Consider the following 23,204-nt stretch of genomic DNA (forward strand, 5'->3'; position numbering starts at 1 on the left):
AAAATAAATGGTCATCACAAAAATATATATGTTTGTAATTTAGTGTTATCATCAATGGTTTTAAATGGATAATCAAAAAGATTCAACAAATAATTCGAATTTAAAATTCTGAAGCTTTGATTAGAAAATTTTTTTATTCCTTTAATTTAAATATTAGTAAAGTGTTTTTTAATGAAAAATTCAAAATTTTCTTAGAGACATGTTAAAGATAAGATTTATCTTTAACACTTTCAAATGCCCAAAATTTAAATAAATTAGTTTTTCATTTAGTTCAAGCAAAAGAAATAAACAAATGAAGAATTATTATAAATATGTTTTTATTAAAAACAATAATATTATTTACAAAAGACTAGAAATTCAAAAGAATCAAGTAACTTTCTGTTCCTGCTTTGTCGAGGTAGATGGAGATGCTGATACAGCCACCAATGTCTTCTTAGCGGGTGCTGGTTGAGAAACATAATGATTAGAACATATGTGATCTTTCAAATAATCACCACCTTTTTCTTCATACTCTTGACGAGTGACTGAAAACTTTTTAAGATTATCATCGTTTGATGCCCATTTTCTGGCTCCTCTCCAAGCATCAAGCAGTGGATCATCTGAAATTAAATAGATACAATGTATGCTACATTTCAGATAAAAGTTCGTAAACATCTTAAATAAGCAGAAATTATTAAGATTAGAATCTTGTTTTGAAGCCACTCGAGTGCTTCACTCGGATCTTATAAATATCAGATTATGAGGATTTCATGTGAGCTGTTATTATTCTCCAAGCTTTTATACCAGCAGGAGGAAATTTAATCCTAACAAATATCAGTGTACACAGTTTGTACATATAATGGGCAATGGTGGATTTAGGCATGTTTGCAGCCCTAAGCAGTGCATATTATGTGGTCCATTTTCAATAAATTAAACAATTTAGCTTCACATTTCAACATCCTAATATTTTATTTTTGATTAATTTTTTTTATTTTATAAATTTTGTGAAAACGTTTTTTTTTTTATTAATCAATAATGACTACAGACTGCTCAACTTTAATATTTGCTTACAATATTATTGATGTACAATGTTCAGAAATATATTAATAGCAAAGTGAACATACTGAAACATATCAGAGCCTGACCAATTAGTATATTTTATAAAATATTAATAATGACATAATATTTCATAATCGATTTGCGTATTTTACAAATTTATTTATTTGGCAGTTAGGAATATTAGCTTCTTCTCTTCAGTCTTAGGTGCTGGAGTAATCAAAATTCAGAAATTAACAGTGGACCTAGATGGAACTAGTAAGTAAAAAATGACTTAAATTTTCTACTATCAGAACTTCAATTAGATCAAATAATACCTTTACTTATAGGAAAAGATTTTTGCTAACAAAAAAGATTTTGTTCCAAAACAGAACACAGGACAAAAACTTGATTTTCTTTTACAAATATAAATTTATTGTTGTTTTTGTCACTTGCAACAAAACTTAATTCATGATCTGACATTTAAAAAATGTTAATTTTATTGATATAGGCAAGAAAAATTTATAACATTCAAAGATTTAAAAGCTTTAAGCATTTCTACACATGTATGAAAATAATTACAGAAAATTCGAATCTCTAATTTGAAGCATCTAGGCATTATAATGTTTTAGATTATATATATTCTTTACAAATTTACTCTACATTATAACAATAATAATGTGCCCACAAAAAGTATATTTAATATTGTTTCAACATAGTTACTAAAACAATAAAAAATATTATTGTAAAATAGACCTAAAAATATTTGAAATGTTTAACTAAGAAATAACTGTAAAACTAAAAAAAAAAAAAAAAAAAAAAAATGTATGGGAATAAAACTGACACCACTGAAAAGCTACTATTTTAAATTTTGAAATGGAGTAAAAATGCACAAAAACATTCACCAAAATTTTTGAGGAAAATCTTAACATTTTGAGTTATTTTTAATAAAAAATTTAACAAACAATTTGAAACACCATTTTTTAGTGAACTTCTACAACTCAAGAAGTAACTACTTAATAAATTAGATAATACAAGATCCAATAATCTACCCTGTAAAGAGTTTTGCACTTCTTTTTAACCCTACACCATATATATGTTCCAGGCTGAACATGCCCATATCATGTTAAAAGCTAATAAATTTAGAAAAAAAAAAAAAAAAAAAACTATCACTTAAATAAATTATGGTTATTTATTCAGTAGTAATTAGCATCATAAATAATGGGATTTAAAAAATTTAAAATCATAATTAGGGAAAGAAAACAATGATAAAGATTTTACTTAAATAACTCAAATCCCATTTTAAAATAAAAATATGGTAATTAAAAATCATTATAAAATACAAGGTGATTAAAAGTCAGGAAAAATTCGAATTCGTTAATTCACAAATAAGGGAAACATTTAGGAAGAAACCCTTTGCACAGATATGGTAGGATGAAATGATGCAAATAAAAAAGAGTATTCATGCTCATAAAATCAGTTGATATTGGTTGCATATGTTGCACTCTATAAAATAGATTGTGTTAAATCTGTTATATAGGATAACATTTTATGTATAATAGCAAATTACAAATATTAATAGATCATCTGCCATACAGGAACGAAAAGGCCAGACTCAGAATTATACTGTTCATAGCATTTTTCAGTTCAGATATTGTCAAATAACATCCTTCATTGCTATTATTGACACTATTTTATGTTAATGCACTACTCATGTCAAACATTTCCTTGAACAAAAGTCATTAGATACACCAGATTGGCAGAGATGAATAATTATGCATATAGAAAACATCTGAAGATAATAATGTTGCATTTTGCATTGCAAGGAAATAAGTAACACCTTCCAATGGCCTATAGATGTAGGAATATGATGTTTATAAATTCAAATTTTATAATGAAAATTTTGACTTCACTTGCATAAACTTTATTTGCATTTTTTTTCTCTTTTTTTTTCTTCTAAAATATGCATAATTTGTAAATATTTGATTTTTTCCTCTATTTTTCAAGATCTTTGGATCCCTTTTAAAACAAAAAGCAAATAACACTGAAAATAGACAAATACATTTATTTCAGAAATAACCTTACCTGCTAAATGAACATTGAATTTGGATTGGAAGGGTCTCATTGCAAGCAATTCTGTTTCAATTCTATCTTTTATGAATGGCAGCTTTGCAGTACCACCAGTAATGAATACATTCTGAAAGATAAAATATCTCTATTACAAGATATAAAAAAATAAAAATTTACTCATTAATTTATGATTTGCTTTATATAAATAAAACAATATATATTTTTTAAAGAAATCTAATGAACATATTCTTTGAGGGTGAAATAAAATTGGGTTTGATCAATTATGCATTGGTTTTTAACTGCTACAAAAAAACAAAAAGACGTTTTTTTTTTTTTTTTTTTTTCCGAAATTTGATGGGGGGAAGAAAATATTCTTGAACTTAAATACACAAATATTTGCATATTAAAAAATTATTATCAATGTAACTTCATTAGATATTTATTTATTATACATAATTATCAATGTGATTTTATTTTAAAATTGTATTACAGTATTCTAAAACAAGATTTCACAGATATGGTCAATCATTAACAGTGCTCAAAAAGCATGTTATCAAGTATTTCAATTAAATTAGTCTATTATTATTAGTCTACCATGCAAAATAAATGGAAGCTACTTTTGCACTGTAAATACATTATGCATAATTAGTGTCATACCTCTGCAAGTTTCTGTTGGTCATTTATAGTATATCTAGCTAAAACCATTTCAATTGTTTCAGCTAATCCAGCTTGCTCTATACCAACCATAGTGGGCTGAAACAATATTTCAGGAACCCTAAATAAAAAAATAAAATCACTATATGAATACAATAATTATTTCAAAGTTATTATTACAATCATAATAATAATATAATTTAATGTTATCTTATAATTAATATATGTTAAAGAAAAGAGTTCAATAAAAATGTATACACACTTTAATAAAAGAAAACTGTAAGTATTGAACTTAACTCAATTTAGTGCAAGACTCGTATTATAGCTGTATGATATCTTGTGGATTTTTCTTTGTGCATATCAAAAATTGCACCTGTATCTCAAATTTAGCACAAAATCGTATAAATATTAAGCATTTTGAATTTATATTTCATATTCACACTCCCATCAACCAACTACTAACCAAACCGGAAATATCAATTTAAAATGGCCTTCTAATCTTCAAATGACATTTATGTCTCAGCTAATATGTTTTACTATTATATATAAATAGTTCAGTCAAGAGAACACTGACATACATTGAGTAAATATTTTATTAAATATAAAGAAAGTTCAAAAAGAATATGAAGACACCATATATTAAAATGAGATAATGAATTAATGAACATAAATTAATAATTTATAGGAATACAAATACAGCCATCAAATTAGAATGAACTCTCCCATAAACAACATTTAAAAACATTTTCTGAGGTTTTTCAGCTTAAAAAAATAACAAACACAAACATCTGCAGACTATACACCTGCATAATGAACTCTCCAACAAACAACATTAAAAAACATTTTCAGAGGTTTATACAGAGCACTGGATGAGCTTGAAAAACAACATACACAAACACCTGCAAATTGAACTTTCTATTATTAGATTTATAATCAGAAAGATTTTAGCTATAAAAATAGGTTTCATGTGAAATAACAATAATTTGGTAAATCTGATTTACAAATTTTTTTCATTCTGTGAATTTTTTGTACTTTTTTATATGCTTGAGTCAAAAGTAATGATTGCTTTATTACTGCTAAACAAAACAATTGCATAGAAATAACAAACAATTAGCAATGAGTTATAAAAGCAATGTGTTGAGTCTTACATATGATTTTACATTCAGCTATGTAAATGTGCATGTAGTTGTCTACAACATTAAAAAGAAATCTTTTATACTATATTCCATATTTTAAGATACATACCTTATTCTTTCAAGACCTACATGTAGTTGATAATACTCAGCCAAGTTGAATGAAAAATTTGTTTCAGATCTGTGAAAAAAAAATGACCAAATAATATCACTGATTATCACTTGGGAAAAAAATATGCATTGTCTTAAAATTTAGAAAAAATAATACCTACTTTGAAAATTCTCGTTCATATTCAGCTAGTATTTCATCCAAAACCTTAATTTGTTCCTTTTTTTCTTCAAGTTCCATTGTCTATAGAGTAAAATAAATAGCAATAAAATCAAATTTTACTTTGATTCTAAATTATTTTCTAAAGTAAACTAAATAAATAATTTTTACTAATGCATTTTATATCATAAGAAATATTATTTTATGAGCATTTTTTCACATTAATATACTTTATTTACTACTCACATGCTCTTGAAAGGATTTCATTTCTACTGGATCAGCAAACACGCCTAAATTAATAAATGGAGTAATATATAAACTATATTTATAAATGATGCATTGATACTTCAAGTACAAAAATACATTCATGTTTTGAAATGCAACTTTAAAATGAATGTTTAGATACCTCCAAATAAATCATTAGCAGTAGTGAAGCTGAATCCTCCTAAATTGGTGCTTTTGAGTCTATCTGAGGACAATTTTTGACGAGCCTCAAACACTTCCTATAAATAAAATGAAGGAATCTTCTTAAAACTAACACAATTCCATAAAAAAAAATTAAACATTCTGAATTTCATTCATTCATAAGATCATAAAAGAAATTAGTTAAAAAAATATTTATAGTATTCTTCAAATAAAAACCTTTAAAAACATTCCAGAAACAAAACAGCTTCAGAGTATCTGATTTAAAATTGTATTACATTAGAATTTATATAAAATATTTTTTAACTTAATATATGAAGAAAAAATAATTACCTTTCTTTTTAGTTTTACAGCATTTAGCCATGTTTCTGCATCAGTAAAATTTTTCAGAACTAATTCTTCACACCAATTAGCAAAAGGTGATTCCTATAAAATAAGAATTATGGAAACATAATCATATTATCAAATCTTTATATCATATTTAAAAAATTGCTATCTTTCTAATTAGAGAAAATCAGACTAATTAAAACATTCAAGAAAACTACATTCTGAACAATACCTTAAAATTTGACAGAGAGTTAATAATAAACAATGATAACAATGGAGCTGATGTATAAAAAAAGATTTCAAGGTATAAAAATTTAAATTAATTAAAGCAAGTTATAATCAAAGTAAAATAAAATATAAATAATTTCCTTCTCCATATCTCCCTTTAAAAACTGGATAAATTCAACAAAAATTTGCTTATCTCTTATTTAAAATAAAATTAAAAAATATTAACTTTTGAAAATCCAATAGTTAATTAGATCCAAATTATTAAAAAATTACCAATTTTGCTAATTTTCTGCAGTAATTTTGATACTAATTACACAAGAAATATATTTTAAACCATTTAAAAACTCTGAACTTTACTTTTACAATGATGCAAATTACATTTCTATAAAAAAATTTATTAATTAATCAAAATTTAATAATAAAATTAATAAATGAAGAGATGATTTTAATGAGGAAATTTATAGATACTCCTTTGCTGGATATTTTGGTTAGACTTTGAGTCATTTAATTTTTATTTTCTGACATTTCTATTCTATTTTTTAAAAATATTTTTAAACAATGTTTTTTTACTAATTTTAAAAGTATTATTTGTGAATTATTTTTTTTTCAATGACAAAAATTTCATTCTTTTATTTAAATATATTTTTTTTAATTAATTTTATGCACAATTTGTAATATTTTTTATACTTGAAGAGCAAAAAACACATAGGAAGAAACTGTTACCAGAACTCATTAGCAAAATTTTGGTAGATCATTGTAATAAAAGATCAATAATTTATATCAGTAACAATTATTAATTTGGTTTACTGTCATGTTTTTTATTAATAAGAAATCTAACATTTATTTATTTCAAAATATATTCCAATATTTATATATTTTGTATTTATATAACAGATATTAATAGCTTATGGAGAAAAATTAGCTACTACCAGTTTTAAAAATTGTCTGATTCAATTGCTATTCTTAATTTTAGAAATAAATGTTTCAGACCATAAAAAAATTCTATGCATTATAAAGTTTTATGTAAAAGTATTTTTTTACACACAAAAAATAATTAGATATGAAAATATTTTAATTTCGAGGAACTTGAAGTAAATAAGTTAGTTAGACAATACAAGTTAATTCACAGAGAAGATATAAAGTTGAATTTACCATATTGATATCTATAAAATATAATATTAATATAAAATAACTATAACATTTAAACAATCTTTGAAAATACTACAGAATATTCTTTCATTTCATCAGTCATTTAAAAAATAATATTAGTAAGACATTTTGCAAATGGATTTTAATTTAAAAATAATAATTCAAGAGAACAGTAATAAAATATTTAATTTCTATACTTAATTTATAATGTTTCAAAACAGAATAAGAAAAATTGTACCTGAGGTTCATCTTGTTGACTTGCTATTAAATTTTTAAGTTTCCTAATATTGCAATTTAATTTTTTTATTCCAGCTTGCAGTTCTGCAGCAGTAGTATAACCAAGTTCTTGTAGAGCCTAGAAAAGAATAAATATATAAAGATTAAAGTATTAATGCTAAACATAAAAGTTCTAGAAAATAATTCTATAAAGCATTTAAAAATGAACTTTCAAAGGAGAAAGAATCACAAACAGTAAATATTTACAATTTAATAGTAAACAGAAAAAGTTTCCAATCGCAACTGTTGTAAGATGTTTTGAATTTTATATTTATTTGGAAAAGAAAAAGCAAAATATGTTATAGAATTAATGAGACACTGGAAAGAAAACACGATTTTCAAATTATTCAAAATCATCAATTGTTCAATTTAAGAATTTCCTTTTCCAGAAATATCTCTTTTTAACCAATCAGGATCAACAAAGTTAACTGGCTGAGAGAACAGAGGTTAATAAGATGAAAGGGCAAACAGTTAATATAAAAAGAAATGAAATAATTTTATTAGAAAATGAAGATTAGTAAAAAATTAATAATTTGAACAGCTGGAAGGTGATTTACTCTGTGAAAGAGTTATAAGTTACTTAGACAGTTAAGATAATTTGCTAAATAGAGGGTTTGCTATAAATTGAATGAGTAGATAGGATTAAAAAAAAAATTACTAGAAGGTATAAATCTATAAAGGAACCTTTTATTATATATCCATGATCAATAAATAAAAGCTATTAAGAGGAGAGACAGATTAGGGAGAAAAAAAAAATACTGTTTGCAGTTTTTAGTGACCTAGCTCTCTGGGGAGTAATTTATTTTACATTTACTATATTTCTACCAGACAAGATTAATTGCATAAATGTTTCATAACAAATGTTGTTTTCTGTTGTGCTTTATTTGTGTGTGAACATAAAGTCCTATTTTTTTTTTATTTTGCATATAAAATATAAGATAAAAGTAAAACCTGTATTGTAATGATACTACTTAATGCCTTTTAACTAATTAGTTAGATCACAATGTATAACACAGTTGATATAATAAAATATAATATGAAAAAAATAGAATATAATTCTGCTGAAAAATATAAGATAAATAAAAATTAGATTGATTTTAATTGTTTTTTATATTCATTTTTTCTCATGATGTTATTAAACTAGATTTTCACTAGGATAAAAACAACAACAACAAAAAAAAGCCAATTTAATGCAAAAATATTATCTTTTTCTTTCACTGATTTTGAAAAGTTAAATACGTAACTTTTCATAATTAATTCTGATACACTTTAATAATAAAAACGATCCTAGAAAATAAAAAAATATTGAGATGAAAAGATATTTAGATCTTTACACATTAACAAGCAGAATAAAATATTATATGTATTTTTTCAAATAAACCTACTAATATTGCTTCATCATCTCCATCTTCAATTAAGTCTTGTACTGAAAGATATTCTTGTAAACGTTCTTCATCAAAAGCCAACTAGAAAATAATTTTTCCTTTTAATTATGAGTAAAATAACGAAATTATGATCCTTTTTTTCTTTAAAAAGTATAATTTTTAATAAAAAATGCTTTACGAAAAGAATTTATTATTTATGAAAAGAAGATCACTTTTTAAATCAATTAAAAAAAACTGAACAGTTTTTTCAACGATAAAATGATAAACAATATAATCTATTCTTATGTAATATAGGACAAACAATCTAATGATGATTCATTGAAAAATTTTTTTTGATGGATATTTTAAAATATGCATTTATAATATTTCTTTCTATAAAATTTTGTATGTTTCTTTCTAATAATACATTTTATGACACAGTATACATTACATAACATTTTATGATTAACATACATTAAACAATTCAAATATAAAACTATACTTAAAAGAGATAATTAATAAAATTTGTAATTTATTCTAATTTCTTAAATGAATTTATAAAGCATAGTTTGTCAAAAACAGTCAACTGAAAAATTCATGCAGTTTCAAAAACACTGACATTTTATTTCATTTCCCCTTAAATACAATCTAACAAGTGTAAAAAAGTATTTTACCTTTTCTGCGCGTTGCTTAAGTCGTATTGCTTGTACTCTCTTTAGCAAAGCATGGCATTTCTCCATTTTACCACTATTACTATTTGAATTCGAGCCTGGAAGCTAATATGGAGTAAATCAAAGTAAAATTTTTGAATGGTCAACTTTTAAACTCAAAATACCAATTTTAGATATAATAACAACTATTTTAACTAACCAAGTTTTAAAATAAATTTTGAAAAAAAAAATCTACAATATATATAATCATTATTTTGTTTAGTTTAAAAAAGTTAGGAAAAATTAGAATAATTTAAATCTAAATAATTTTTTCCTACCTAGAAATAAAGAATATTGTATTGACTTCTAGTTCTAATATTATAAATAATAATAATTGCAAGACCAAGAAAGATATAATAATCAAATCAGGATGCACTGAGCATATGCAATAGTTCCTTTTGTGTTTTGTTTGCTATCATAGGCAAACAATCAGCAATTCTTCTAGCTTTTGTCGATATTGCTTCTAGGAAAACTGCCTAGCACCAGATATATTTAAAACTCTAAAATAACTATATAATTTTATGCACCATCAATCACTTCCAATCAATCGACTGTTGAAATTCACCTGTAAAGAGGACTAATGGGAAAGCAATATTTATTCCATTTATAGGTGGTAAGCTAATAGGATATAAGACTGTACAATTTATATTATATTGGTTTCTCAGGTAATAGGATAATACAGAAAACAATATTATTTACCTTTAATACTATCCAATAGATAGAACTGATCTGCTCAAGTAAATTTAATAACTCTTACTAATCATAAATTAAAGGGCAAATATTAGCAATAAAAATTTCCCTAATTTATTCAACGAATAGTTACAAGCATCAAATGACAAAGAATGGGTTTATTATAAAATCAAGAATCAGTAATGAGTGATTATTTGAATAGTGTCACACTGCAGAAGAGCTGCATTGCTCCAGAACATCTTCTACAATATTCATCATTGACAAAGCATAACTTTTTTAAAAATTAAAAGTAGAAGGAAAATATATAATACAAAATTGTTTGCTAGACACAAAAATTTCAACATACGGCAGTTTATTATTCATGCACATTAAATCATAAATGTCTTATTTTGAACAATAATTGATAATTTGCAAATATAAAACTCATCATTTTTCCACAGAAACTATTTCCAATAATAAATTTGTCATTTTCTATCAGCTTGTTTAAAATAAAATTAAAAATTACAAAGAAATTGATACTAACTGGAACATATGGTAGCTGAACAATACGAGTATTATTTTTAATGTAAGTTTCATTTTCCCACATCCGAACATCATCCATGTAATTCTGACTGAAATGCATGTGTTCTTGGATTAAACTCTAAAAATATACAATTCAAAAATTAATTTCAAAAACAGTTGGCTTGCAAGAAAAAAGTACAATAAGACTTATAGTCCATGGAAATGGTCATTTACAAAAGAATAAATAGCAAAAATTGCTTTTGATAAATAATAAACATTAGTGTCAAATAAAGGTCATGAGAAAAAAAAACAAGCAACATGGGTAATGACATTATGTATATATATAATCAATTCTTGCACAAAATAAATAATTTTATTACATAATTAAAATAATAAATAAAATGCAAAAAATTGAAATATTGAACAAACAATATTTCAATGAACCAATTAACAATTAACTGAAATGAATTCAGAATGAATTAGTGATTAGAGCACTTGCCTCTACTCGACTCAGAGTGATAGCTGAAGCATGTGCAGAATATTTCAATTGAAGAATTCGTTGAAAAAAATTAGCCATATTAAAGGATCCAATATTGATGCGTTTTGCATTACGAACATCAAACCTTGAACGAACAACTGGCAAAACATGGCAAGTATTGTAACCCAAAGATATGACTAAACCAAATAAACCTGTACAGATAAAAAGGAAGAATTAGAAGTTTGAATAGCTTTTGTAGGTTTGTTAAATAATATTTAATATCTAGAATAATATGCAAAAAAAGCTACCAGACAAAAACAGGAAAATAATAACATTAACTAATAAATAGGGAAAATTAATTAAATCACTTATTACCATAATTCTAAAATTCCATTTTATTTATAATTAAAGACTATTATCAATTTCAAAGAATAGGCTGAGTATAGAGAAATGGATACAAAAAATGAAGTACTTTTTAAACACCTTAATGAAAAAATATTAAACACATTTGTCATCGCATGGATCTAGAAACCCATATTTTCTAAACATAGGATTTTTTTCTGTTTTATACATTTATTTTAATTTTAAATATGAATTTTTTAGTTTTAATCTTTGACAAAAAGTTTTTATATTTTAATTGAAATATTTCTAATATAGTATGACGGATTTTAATAAAAATTGTTACAACATTGTTTAGAGAATGATTCGAGCCTCATCATTTGTTTACACACTAGTAATAATTAATACAAGGAAATTCCGAGAATTTCAGTTATGAGCGTAATAAATAAAATAAATATACACTACAAACAAGACAATGAAGGAGAGGAATTTTACCACTCCCTAACACAAATGTCTATGTTAATTACACAAAAGAGCTATAGTCAAAGTTACTGATTATATATTATTTCCAAAAACTTAATTCATCAATAACAGATAATGCTGACAGACTTTTTTTGCTATAATTTCATATTTAAGTCCAAAATTTAAATTTTAAAAAAACTGAAAAATATACTTAAATAACTTTTATGTCTCAAAATTTTTATGTGTTAAATTTAAAAAAAAAATTACACTTAAATGCAATTGACTACTTTCTTCTCTGTTTTTAATCTGTTGCATTAATTTTTAAAATCTGCAACTTAAATTTTTAAATGAAAATGACAAAAATCTGACTGCATTATCTGATATTGATAAATTAAATTGAATAAATATATACATGCAGCTTTATTTTGCCTATATTTTTATAATAAGCTAGATATAAAAATATTCATAAAAACATAATATTCTTAATAATAAGCATAGAAACAAGAAAGGGGTTGAAAAACAATATTACTGCAACCAACTTTAATTTCAAGTTTTTTTAATTATCATTTTTAGATTTCTTATTGGCAATTTCAGATTCTCAACTCATACATGTTTTTCCCTATTATTCTTCTTTGAATGTTGTTGCACTTTGCCAAGATAAAAAAAATCATTTACTTCACTAGCTTTTAATTCTATAATTTTTCCTTCCCTATCAGAAATTTCTATTTCTAAGTATCTTTTTAAGTCCAAAGAGTATATAGTAAAATACACTTTATTCATAGCACAGTAAAATAGAAATATTTTACAAATAAAAAATAATTCTTTAAAAGTGCAGATGTATTAGTAAAAAATTTCATACACCTGAATTTATTTTCAGTAGAATTTCTAAAATAAATACATTCATATTTATTTGCAAATTCACAGCTTATGCAAAACCATATAACTATTTTTTTTTCTTCTTTCCTTTATATATGAATAAAATACACAGTGTTTTCTCTGGCTATCTGAGTAGCCCCTTCAATTTAATATTTCCTCCACTTTGATTTTATTGATGAAATATAGGTGACCAACATTTTTCTGGAGCTTTCAAAGAGAGTAACATTTGAGAGTTGATAAAGGGAAAATTTTTCTATTACTATCACAGTTACTGCAAATTTCCTAAACATTTGATGGGCTATGAATCAAATTTTAGGTTATCAAAGTAAAAGAGAAATAGCAAGCATCAACATAAATCATAGAAAGTTTTCCGGAAATACTCAAGTCTTTTGAGAGATGGTAATCCAAGGATAAATGTTATTAAAAATTTATTTAATTATTTAATTTTTTTTAATCACATTTAGTGTAAAATTACAAGATTTAAAAATTTGACGATGCAAAGATATTGTTTATAACTTCATTACAATAAAAATCATTGTTACAATTTGTTTAAAAATTTAATTAAAAAAATATTGAAACTAAAAAAAAAAAAAAAAAAAAAAAAATTCATTCATTTAAACAAAATTGGTATCATGAAAAAATTATTATTTTTTATCGTTAAAGCAGTAAAAAAATTTCATGTGATAATATTTTAGATGTTATGGAAGAAACAATAAAATTTTGTTAATTTTTTAATTAAACTTCTAATTAATATTCAGGGAAATTCTTCATTTGTAAGTCTCTAATGCCCAAAAAGTAACTTCCTGCCAAATTTCCCTCCCTAACTTCAGTGACATAAACTGTGTTTTGCTCTATCAGTCAGGTAACTATTATATATATGTAGAAAGAGAGATTTTACCGAGAAATTGAGAAAATTGTGTAAGAATTAAAAAAAGAGAAAAAGGAAAAACCTCTTAAAAAAACCAATAAAATCCTTAATTTTTAAAAATTTCTTTTCAATTTTAAATAGAAGAGCTAGTAGGATTTTTTAAAAGTAAGAACTAACATTTGGCAAGATTGGCCCAACAAATAATAATTTTTAAAAAGTGGGAACATTTAAAAAATACAAGAAAACTTACAGCTCCAAACTTAAATTTCATCACACTAGACTTTATGCAATCAACCAAAGTAATTATGCACCACAATGCATTTTAATTCAATATTGTATGGCAAAATCCCTTTTGTAGGTCATTCAAGGGATTGTCTCAAAACAACATAATGATGAGAATGATGACTGTATGTATAACATACTAGAGGCTTCACAATAATAAGAATAAAAGCAGCTAAATATCACACATATTTTTCATGTGTGATTTTACAGCAGTTTGTTCTATGTTTCTTTTGCAAGCCAAATAATTATTTTATTCTTACTTTTTTCATAGACTGGTGCTAATTTGCATATTCTTCTGTAAGGACCCATAAAGGGCTATACATTACTAGACACAATTACAATAAATTCTTCGCTATCTAGAATTGAAAAACGTTTTTTGAGTTGTAAAAAATTTGACATAGTTCCTATTTCGTACTGCCTTTTGAAAAAACCATTTCAATCTACAGCAGTTTGTTGAGGAAAAGAAGGAACAGGGAAAAAAAATTCCCTAAACATTATCTCAACATGTACTACAATTCCTGGATCCTTTACCTGATTTATTCCTCTTCATCAGTTTTCTTCCTTGATACAATTGGCCAACAAAAGTTGATGATCATGTTTTCTATTTATCATATTTCATTATCATATTCAGTAGGGTAAAAATCCCTTCACCTTTTAAGAAAATTAAGCATTTCTAAGGTGCTTAAAAATGATTTCCAAATCTAAGCACTTTTCATAATATTCCAAATTTAAGCACTTTTCATAATATCACATAGACAGAAGCTTTAGCTTTACATAATTGAAAAAAACATTTAGATAATAAAAATAAGATATTGATAACTGCATTTCAGATGAAAATTCTCACACATAAAACTGCAAATATTTTCTTAGTATTAAATGTCTATTAACCAGCACTGTTTTAAATTTCTTCTATAAAACTAATAACATTGAAATAAGAATATGATTTTAAATTGTATTCACTAGATAATTAATACAATAAAGAAGTTGAAAAAATCTTAAAACATGATTTAAAATAATTACAGCTTTTTACTTTCTGACAACATAATTATCAGCAACAAATGTTATTAGCAAATCCATTAATCCTTTCCATAACTTTTTTCATTTACTATTTAAATACCTTGTATTAAATATTTTAACAATAGAATCCTTTATTACTATATTCAATCACTACACATGATCCAGAAATAGTAGTATGTTATAGTCTGTGTATTTTTTGAAGCCGAATCAAGGTCACATTTTCTACCTGGTAACCGACTGTCTGCCTCGCAACGCTGAGGCAGCTAATAGTGTTACTCTTTTTCTTTTTTTTTACACAGCTGTTAAGATATTCCAAAAAGGTACTGGCATCGGAAAAAAAACACACTGTGTCGGAACCACGGCAATGGAGAAGTGAAAGAATGAAGAGTAGGCAAAACGAGTGTCCTTGAAACGTCTACAGAAATTACACAGACTATAGTGACATTTCCTCCTCTTACTGGAATAAAAAGCCAAATTCTTAATTTTTTTTCTTAAATTATTGCTGTTTTTATAGTGTCAACAACTTGAGATTTCACTGTATACTTTATTTAATAAAGATATAATTTTAAAAATGATACCTTTCGACTTTGCATTGTAATTATAGAAACTGAACAATGAATCCACCCCATAAGAAACTTGAGGCACATTGTAGCATTCAAATAACAATTCAGACATCACTAAAAATAACACAAAAATATAAAATAAATCTGATTAAAATACTAAATTGCAATACATAATAAAATTCATGTTTCAATCATTATTTTTTTATTCACCACATTTATTCACCACTAGCATTATTCCAATTTATAATTGCCATATTCCAAAAAATAACTAGCGATGGTTGTTTTTTGGAACATGACTTTATTTATTTAATTTATAAAATAAATTATATAATTATAATTTATTTAATTACATAAAAAATTAATAAATTAGGCAAAAAAATCATAATCTCAAATAATAAATGGTGAAATGGAAGAATCTATAATAAACAAAATTGCATAACATAAGAATATTTTCTAAATTTTATTATAATAAAGAAGTTTTTTTTCTTTTTTTCTTCATGGCAAACTTATAAATTTAAGCAAGGGGAAAAAATCATGATTTGTAATAAGTGACTATTTTAAAATCAGATTTAAATTGTTTTAAGCAAATTACTAGTATTAGTGTGTTAAAATAAATTATTTTTTTTTTACATTGCCTTGAATAGTTAGGATTGCAAACAGCTTCTGACATTACAATAGGATGATTGACACATCCACTAGTATGAATCCCCAGATGACTGAATATATAATCCAAAATTGTTTCCTAAAAAAAAGCAGAAGAATTGAAGTTGAAGGAACTTTTCTACTATAAAAAGAATATATAAATAAAATTTGCATTTAAATACATGAGAACAAAAATTTCACTAATAATAACAACCCAGTTAAATATTTCCATAAAATAGAAATTGAGGTACGATTATTACATAAAAATAGAGACGATGATTTAAGATAAGGAGCATAATACTCAATAATGAAATAAATAAATAAAAATAAAAGAACTCAACATTTTAGCCTATATTAGAATAAGTGTTACTATAAATACATTCAATGTCTATTTTCTTGATAAAAGGGAATACTTCAATGTCAGAAAATAGCACTCTAATATCCATAAATTGTGCATGCACATTCTACAATAAGAAATTTAAACTTAGAAATAATAAAGTTATCTTACTTGCACATCAAACTGTGTAACGACATTTTTATCAAACTGTGTCTTCAGCAACCATCTGACAGTTTCAATATTTTTTATGTCATTTCCAACTTGCGTTTCACTTTCCTGAAAATTAAAGCAAGTTTAAAATGTGCCTAAAAAATAAAAAAAAGATTGAGAAATAAGTAAAAAAAATGTAAAGGTAACTTTTTTTGTGTTCAGAATGACATTAAAAATTAAGATGTAAACTTTGTAAATTTTAGATAGAGTCCTTGCTTTTCCAACATAAAATAAAATAAAATAAGGATATATTATTAAAAAACATCACTTTCTTTAAAATTAGGATTCTATGATATTACGAAACTGAAATTTATCAAAATTAATTGAAAACACAAACTTCAGATGTATTTAAAAAAAAGGCTTTTGTTCTTTCTTGTGTATTTTGTAATATACATAAGGGAGGGAGGGGGGATTTTGCACACAGTTATGCTTCAAATTTAAAAATACTATATCCTTAAAAAAAAAAAAAAAACCTTAACTATTTATTAGATAATTTTTATTTATTTACAAAAGAAAGGGGGGGAGGGGTATGCAAGAATAACAGAAACTGAATAATTCTGTTCATTTCAACAACCAAATGTTTTAAACAAATTCAAACTATTCATAGACAAAATGAACAGAAGTATGAAACTGCATTTATTCATAGAAGTATATTATAGAATTATTTTTGACATACTTTTTTACCACGATGTTTAGCAGCAATATTTCTAAAGACAAGAGGTGGTTTTTCATTAATAATCCAGCCAGCTTTACAAAAATAAGAGCCTAAAATGAAGATTAAAAATGTTTATTTAAACATATGTCTTTACTAAGTTTGGGGAAAAAAATTAATAATAAAACTGGAGAAAGTTTATTATTTTTCATATTGTATTTACAAAAAACAGCACTCGGGTGCATATATATATATATACTTTGTGTTCCACAAGAAATGCAGCGTCTAATTTTGCAGATTCGGATAGAACACGTCAAGATGAGTATTTTGATGCATAACATGTGGGGCCCCCGAATATAGTCTCATAGTCTAATTAAGGTATGAAACTTGTGTCATGAAAACTTCAAGAAATGAGAACAAAACCGAATGAAAATAAATGTTTATTGAGAACTTTCAATACAATAGATTGTTGGCCGTTCGAAGAAACAAAATATCGAAGTTCTCAATTGTTTTCCGCAAAACATCTGTTCCGATTTCCGTTATCTCAGTTTCAATTGCTGCTCTCAAGTCGTTCAACGTTGGGGGCTGTATGTGATACACTATGTCTTTCAAGCGCCCCCATAGGAAGGTTGCCATTCTCTACCATTATTTGTTTCGTAATAGAATCTAAATTTGATCAGTCTATCGTGAAAATGTTAAGCTAAGAGATCGAAGTGCGGTGAGGTCTAGTACTATCTTGCATAAACTAATTATCTTTTATCTTGTCTATGGCATGCAAGAATGGGATGTCACTGTCATTAAAAAACTTTCACTTTTTGAACATTAGATTCTGTTCTTGCATGCATCTCTTCGCTAGCACATTGTCCGACACAGTGCCGGTTTCTTTCATTTGTTCTTTTGATCGAGGTGCCGTTTATGCTGTGGTGATTGCTGAATTTTTTCACCACATTCTGACATGATTGCTATTCATGATAAGTCAGTACCATGAAAACTAGTTCAATTGAATATTTGCTCATTTCAGAACCACAATAAATATGCACACTACACACAAACTTTTTACCGAATAACGTGCGACTCAAACCTGTTTTCTTTCTCATCAATCCAGTTTTCTAGCCTTATATGCCGCTGCAGGAGTTTGCATAATTATTTGCAAATATGTTTTTCCTCCCATTGGTTGACACGAATTTGTGCAATCACCAAGGGAAGTTTCCATATTGGACAATCGTCGTATGCAGCATAATTTGGAATACAAACTGTCCAATTCATAATTAACATTTTTTATGTAATTAGACTATGACGCTATATTCAGGGACCCAACATATTATATATTAAAATACTTGTCTTATACTTGTCTCTATCCAAATCTGTAAAAATTAGGCGCTGCATACATTGTGGGACACCATATATATATATAAAGTAGTTTTAATCAAAAACTTAAAAACATGGAAATTTTTGTTATAATAAATCCAATTTTTACTAATTAAAAACTTTAAACAGAGTGAATATAGTAACTTAAAAGTTTCAATTCCTGAAATTTGTATTCCTAACATTGGCGAAAAATTAAAAGAACAGAAAGAAAATATTAAAAGGTTTTTGAATTTTTGTTGCAGAAATACTTAAAATTAAACAAAGATTAATTGAAATTTCTAATTTAGTTTACAGCAGATATTTTGGGATAGATTTCCAACTCTGAACAAAGCTCAGAAGATCAGGATGACATTTAAGTCACACTTCTGCACCTTACTAATAAAAAGATGTTTGACTATTGACACCAACTCTGATATGCATTTAAGCCATCTGAATGAAGGATCTTTAGTGAAACTGAGTTTCAAACTTGGGAACTTCTAACTTAAGATCCAAGATCTTACTATGAGGTCATTTCAGTACTATATTGAAATTTTCAAATTATTATGAAATATACTATATTTTTCTCTTAAATTATCAATAAAACATCAACAAATATTACTTCAAATAAAGAAAGTTATATTTTGAAAAAGTATTGGTTTGGATGATACACTTTTTTCAGATGATCTACTGATTTTTACTATCATATCATGTACGCCTTAACATTAATAAAAAATTCAGCTCATCTACAAGGCACTTAAATCAAAGATGGATAATTATGTGGAAATTAATGATAAATAATTGTAAATACCCTATATAAGAGAAAAAATATTGACAATAAATGTACAATAGATACTAAATTAGATAAACAAATAAAATCTTTTAAACATATTTTCATGATTAGGAAGGAACAATCATAATGATATTAGATGAATTCAACTGAGATACCAATAATAACAATATTATAATGAAAATACATGATAATAATAATTTTTTTTAGAATTTCTTGAAAATATTCTAATTTAAAAACTAAGAAGGAAAAAGACAAAATAATTAATAATATTTAAAATAAAAGTAGTAATAAAATGATATACATTTCTAAAAAGAATTTTTTCTTTCTTTTTTTTTTTTTATTTCATTCTATGAATAGTTGATTCAATAAGCAATTAGCAAGTTTTGAATGTATTATTAATTATAGTCAAATGTCATCAGTTCATTTTCCATTATATTTCATATATTTTTTTAGATTTGATCAAGATATTACGACAATTCCAATAGTTTAAAAAAAATTATTATTAAATATGCTAAGAGATTTTCTAAACCATTTTATTTCATAATATATTAATTTTTTTTTGCTCTATTGCAAATAAGAGTAAGTTAAGATCCGGTACAGATAAGGAAGTTTAAGATCTTCAGTCTGGTTTCGGAATTCAAAGTGTATCACTAAAATCTGAACTTTGATAGGTTTGTGCAAAAAAGCAAAATTTAAAAGTTTCGACACATCATAAATTCTTTACATCAAATTATGAATCTAATGTATCATTCAAAAATGCAAGTAATTAAATAATTTAAATGCTAAAAGAGATTGTTAAATGAAAATAAGCATTTCTGAAGGTGCATTCAGATCTGAATTATATAATAAATAGACACAATAACATGCTGAACATTATTTAAAATAAAACAGATGAACATTATATATTTTAATAAATACATTCTTTTATAATAAGAATAAGTCATTCAATTAAAATTAAGGAAATAATTAGCAACAAAACACAATAAAATGCTTTTCTAATCAATATCAATAAATGCTTTTCTGATCAGTGATATTGCAAAAAAGTTGGCAGTTTAGTAAAGTTTATTATTTAGATAAATTTATTATTTCTCAGTATGAAATTTAAAATGCTGATAGTAAATGCATGATGACAGCTTAATGAATTGTATTTAGAATGATTAAAATTTGGATAAAAAGAAAGTTATACCATTATCAATTATAATAGGCATTCTTGATTTTGACAAGTTCTCTGAATAAACCATATAAGGATCTGGTTTAACTTGATGTGCAGGTATGGAATATATCTTCACTAAAAGAGAGAAAGAATAAATAATTAGGTAAAATTTTACTTGTTTAAGGTCACAAGGATAGCATTAATGTTTCAAACAGTCATTCAGAATAAAGAACACAAAAATAAAATACAGTATATTTTCAATTATGAGCTAATTTACATATAAACCAATGAAGTGTGTGCATTTTCAAAAATAATAATGTGCTCACTGACATAAAAAACCATTTTTGTGTTAGTACAGAGACTATCAAAGTATATGATAATATGACATTTAACAGCTTACAAGCTGATAGAAAAGTACCAAATTTTTGGTGAAAGTTTAAACATATGTACTAGAAATACCACCCACAGATAAATATTTAAATAGTTATTTTATTAATAATTGGCCATTTTTTATATAAATTAAATAAAATATAGCAAAAAGTATTAAAAAATTAGATCACTGAACTATAATTTTCAAATTTTGACGTAAATTTTCAAATTTTTATTTTTTCAAATAAATTTGAAAATTAGTTAAATACGAAACCGGAATATCCAACATAAAATTATTATTTTCAACTAGATTTCATAAAAATAAACCAATATTAAAATTCAAAGAATGATAACTAAATTTAATTAGAAAAAAATTAAAATGCAAACAATCTTAGAATTTTTATTTTTGATAGTTAACAACAGAAATACATGCTCAACAGCCAACAAAATTGAAATTTGATTTATTTACATTTATACTGAATAACTAGCAATTTTTAATATTTATTCGCATACGGAAAGAAAGATTTATTATTTTATTTCGTTTTACCACAGAAAATAAAAACACAAGCATTTTGGTTTTTATACCTGTTTCTGCCATTCTTACAAAGATTCAAATTAAACAGATTTCATAAATTATTTTACTCAGAAAAAATGCATATTTTAACTTGATTTGATTTGATTTTGAAGTTTTTGAGATTTAAGCTCACTTCAGTTGCTTTGCATTTTTTGCCGCTGATTGCATTTGTAAATAAACAAACCGAAAGAGAGTTGAAGCATGAGTTTGGGTTGAAATGTTTCACATGTGTAATAATCACTTGTAATTCAAAGTTTTTAGCAATTACTAAACGTTTCATAAATTCTAAATAAAGCATATTCAATTTATTGAGATCAAATTTTGAATAAACAGTGAAATTCGATAGCATTTATTTGCATATAATATTATTCAACTTTTGAAACTTGTGTTATAAGTTAGCCATTCATATAAAACGAAGCATTTGTGCTCAATATCTGGCAATACTACGGTACGACCGAAAATGAAATATCAGAATTCTCATTTTACTAATGGCGGCCGCTGAGAAGGATCCGGATTATGCATTTAGAGAACCTTCTATTTTATTACTTCGTTCGTCACAAAGTGCTGTAAATAAATATGATGTGCTGCAAGTAATAAGATCTGTTATCAGAAGGTAAAATATATTTTGGTTCTAATATCATGTACCAAACATAACAAATCTTAAAAAACAACAACTTTGTTTACGATGTCATATGATGTAAATAATTCTATTATGTAATATTGTTAAAAACATGCAAATGTATTTTTAATTCCGAAAGTTTCTGCAAATCATTGTTAATGTGAAATCAGTATTGTTGAGTGCTGTACAATTATCGAATTCTCGCTTTAATTGAAAATATTTCATTGCGACTGTTGTCTGAAGTTGCTCAGTTTCAGTTTCACTCTATAAATATACCCAAGTTTGGAAAGTTTTGAAATTCACCATGACTCTCAAATTTTCTAATTATTTATCAGTAATTATACAACGGTATATTGATGAGTATATTAATTACAATTATTTTGTTTTTGTTTTCGTCGCCCACATCAAATTATGATATAATTCTAAGAAGATTAAGTCAGTTTGAAGTTAAATATATGGCAATGTTTTAATATGACATTATCTCTTTAAAAGTTTTATTTGATTAGCTAAAGCTAGCTTAGATCTGCTAAGAAATTTTGTCATTAATTTCTAATTTAAATGGGTTTTTTAAATACTTACAAACAAGATTATTTATGATTTACCAACATTTTAGCAGAAGTCAAAATAAGCCTATTAAAATTATATTTCATTCATGAATTTTTAAATAAATTCATTGAATGATTTTTTTTTTCATTCATGAATTTTAGAATTTTTAAAATTGGGATGTTATTAGTACTAAGGGAACTTATTAAACTCGCCAAACTGATATGGTGAATTTTTAAAAAAAAATCGTAATTGGCGATTTATCTTTAAAAAAGT

The 23,204-nt window shown here is 25.0% G+C and overlaps 2 protein-coding genes across 4 annotated transcripts in view; one reads left to right on the forward strand and one right to left on the reverse strand.

Moving 5' to 3' along the window:
* Positions 1-300: 300 nt before the first annotated feature.
* On the reverse strand, positions 301-21,933 carry LOC129963354 (actin-related protein 5-like). The gene is made up of 19 exons (XM_056077683.1): positions 21,778-21,933; positions 20,857-20,958; positions 17,558-17,646; positions 16,843-16,947; positions 16,323-16,434; positions 15,708-15,806; positions 11,307-11,497; positions 10,830-10,946; positions 9,581-9,682; positions 8,928-9,008; positions 7,505-7,621; positions 5,896-5,988; positions 5,546-5,642; positions 5,386-5,429; positions 5,144-5,223; positions 4,984-5,052; positions 3,742-3,859; positions 3,100-3,211; positions 301-599 (listed from the first exon to the last, which is right to left on the reverse strand). The coding sequence occupies exons 1-19, from the start codon at positions 21,788-21,790 to the stop codon at positions 367-369; spliced, it is 1,974 nt and encodes a 657-aa protein (XP_055933658.1). The 5' UTR covers positions 21,791-21,933; the 3' UTR covers positions 301-366.
* A 306-nt stretch (positions 21,934-22,239) lies between these two features.
* The window catches only part of LOC129963139 (E3 ubiquitin-protein ligase UBR4-like), a 66,414-nt gene continuing 65,449 nt past the window's right edge, over positions 22,240-23,204 (forward strand). For all 3 annotated transcript variants that reach the window (XM_056077238.1, XM_056077240.1, XM_056077239.1), the window contains exon 1: positions 22,240-22,379. In XM_056077238.1, coding sequence (XP_055933213.1) covers positions 22,255-22,379 — 125 coding nt within the window. In that variant the 5' untranslated portion in view covers positions 22,240-22,254. The remainder of the gene's footprint in view (positions 22,380-23,204) is intronic.

Source organism: Argiope bruennichi, chromosome 3 (genome assembly GCF_947563725.1).
Source record: "Argiope bruennichi chromosome 3, qqArgBrue1.1, whole genome shotgun sequence".
In the NCBI taxonomy this organism is placed as follows: domain Eukaryota; kingdom Metazoa; phylum Arthropoda; class Arachnida; order Araneae; family Araneidae; genus Argiope; species Argiope bruennichi.

What these genes read in the sequence shown, in the direction of transcription:
- LOC129963354 (XM_056077683.1), bottom strand. An exon ending in TTAAGCAACGCGCAGAAAAG is followed by an intron (nt 9,009 to 9,580) that starts GTAAAATACTTT and finishes ATTATTTTCTAG; the next exon opens with TTGGCTTTTGATGAAGAACG. An exon ending in GTCAACAAGATGAACCTCAG is followed by an intron (nt 5,989 to 7,504) that starts GTACAATTTTTC and finishes CTTATTTTATAG; the next exon opens with GAATCACCTTTTGCTAATTG.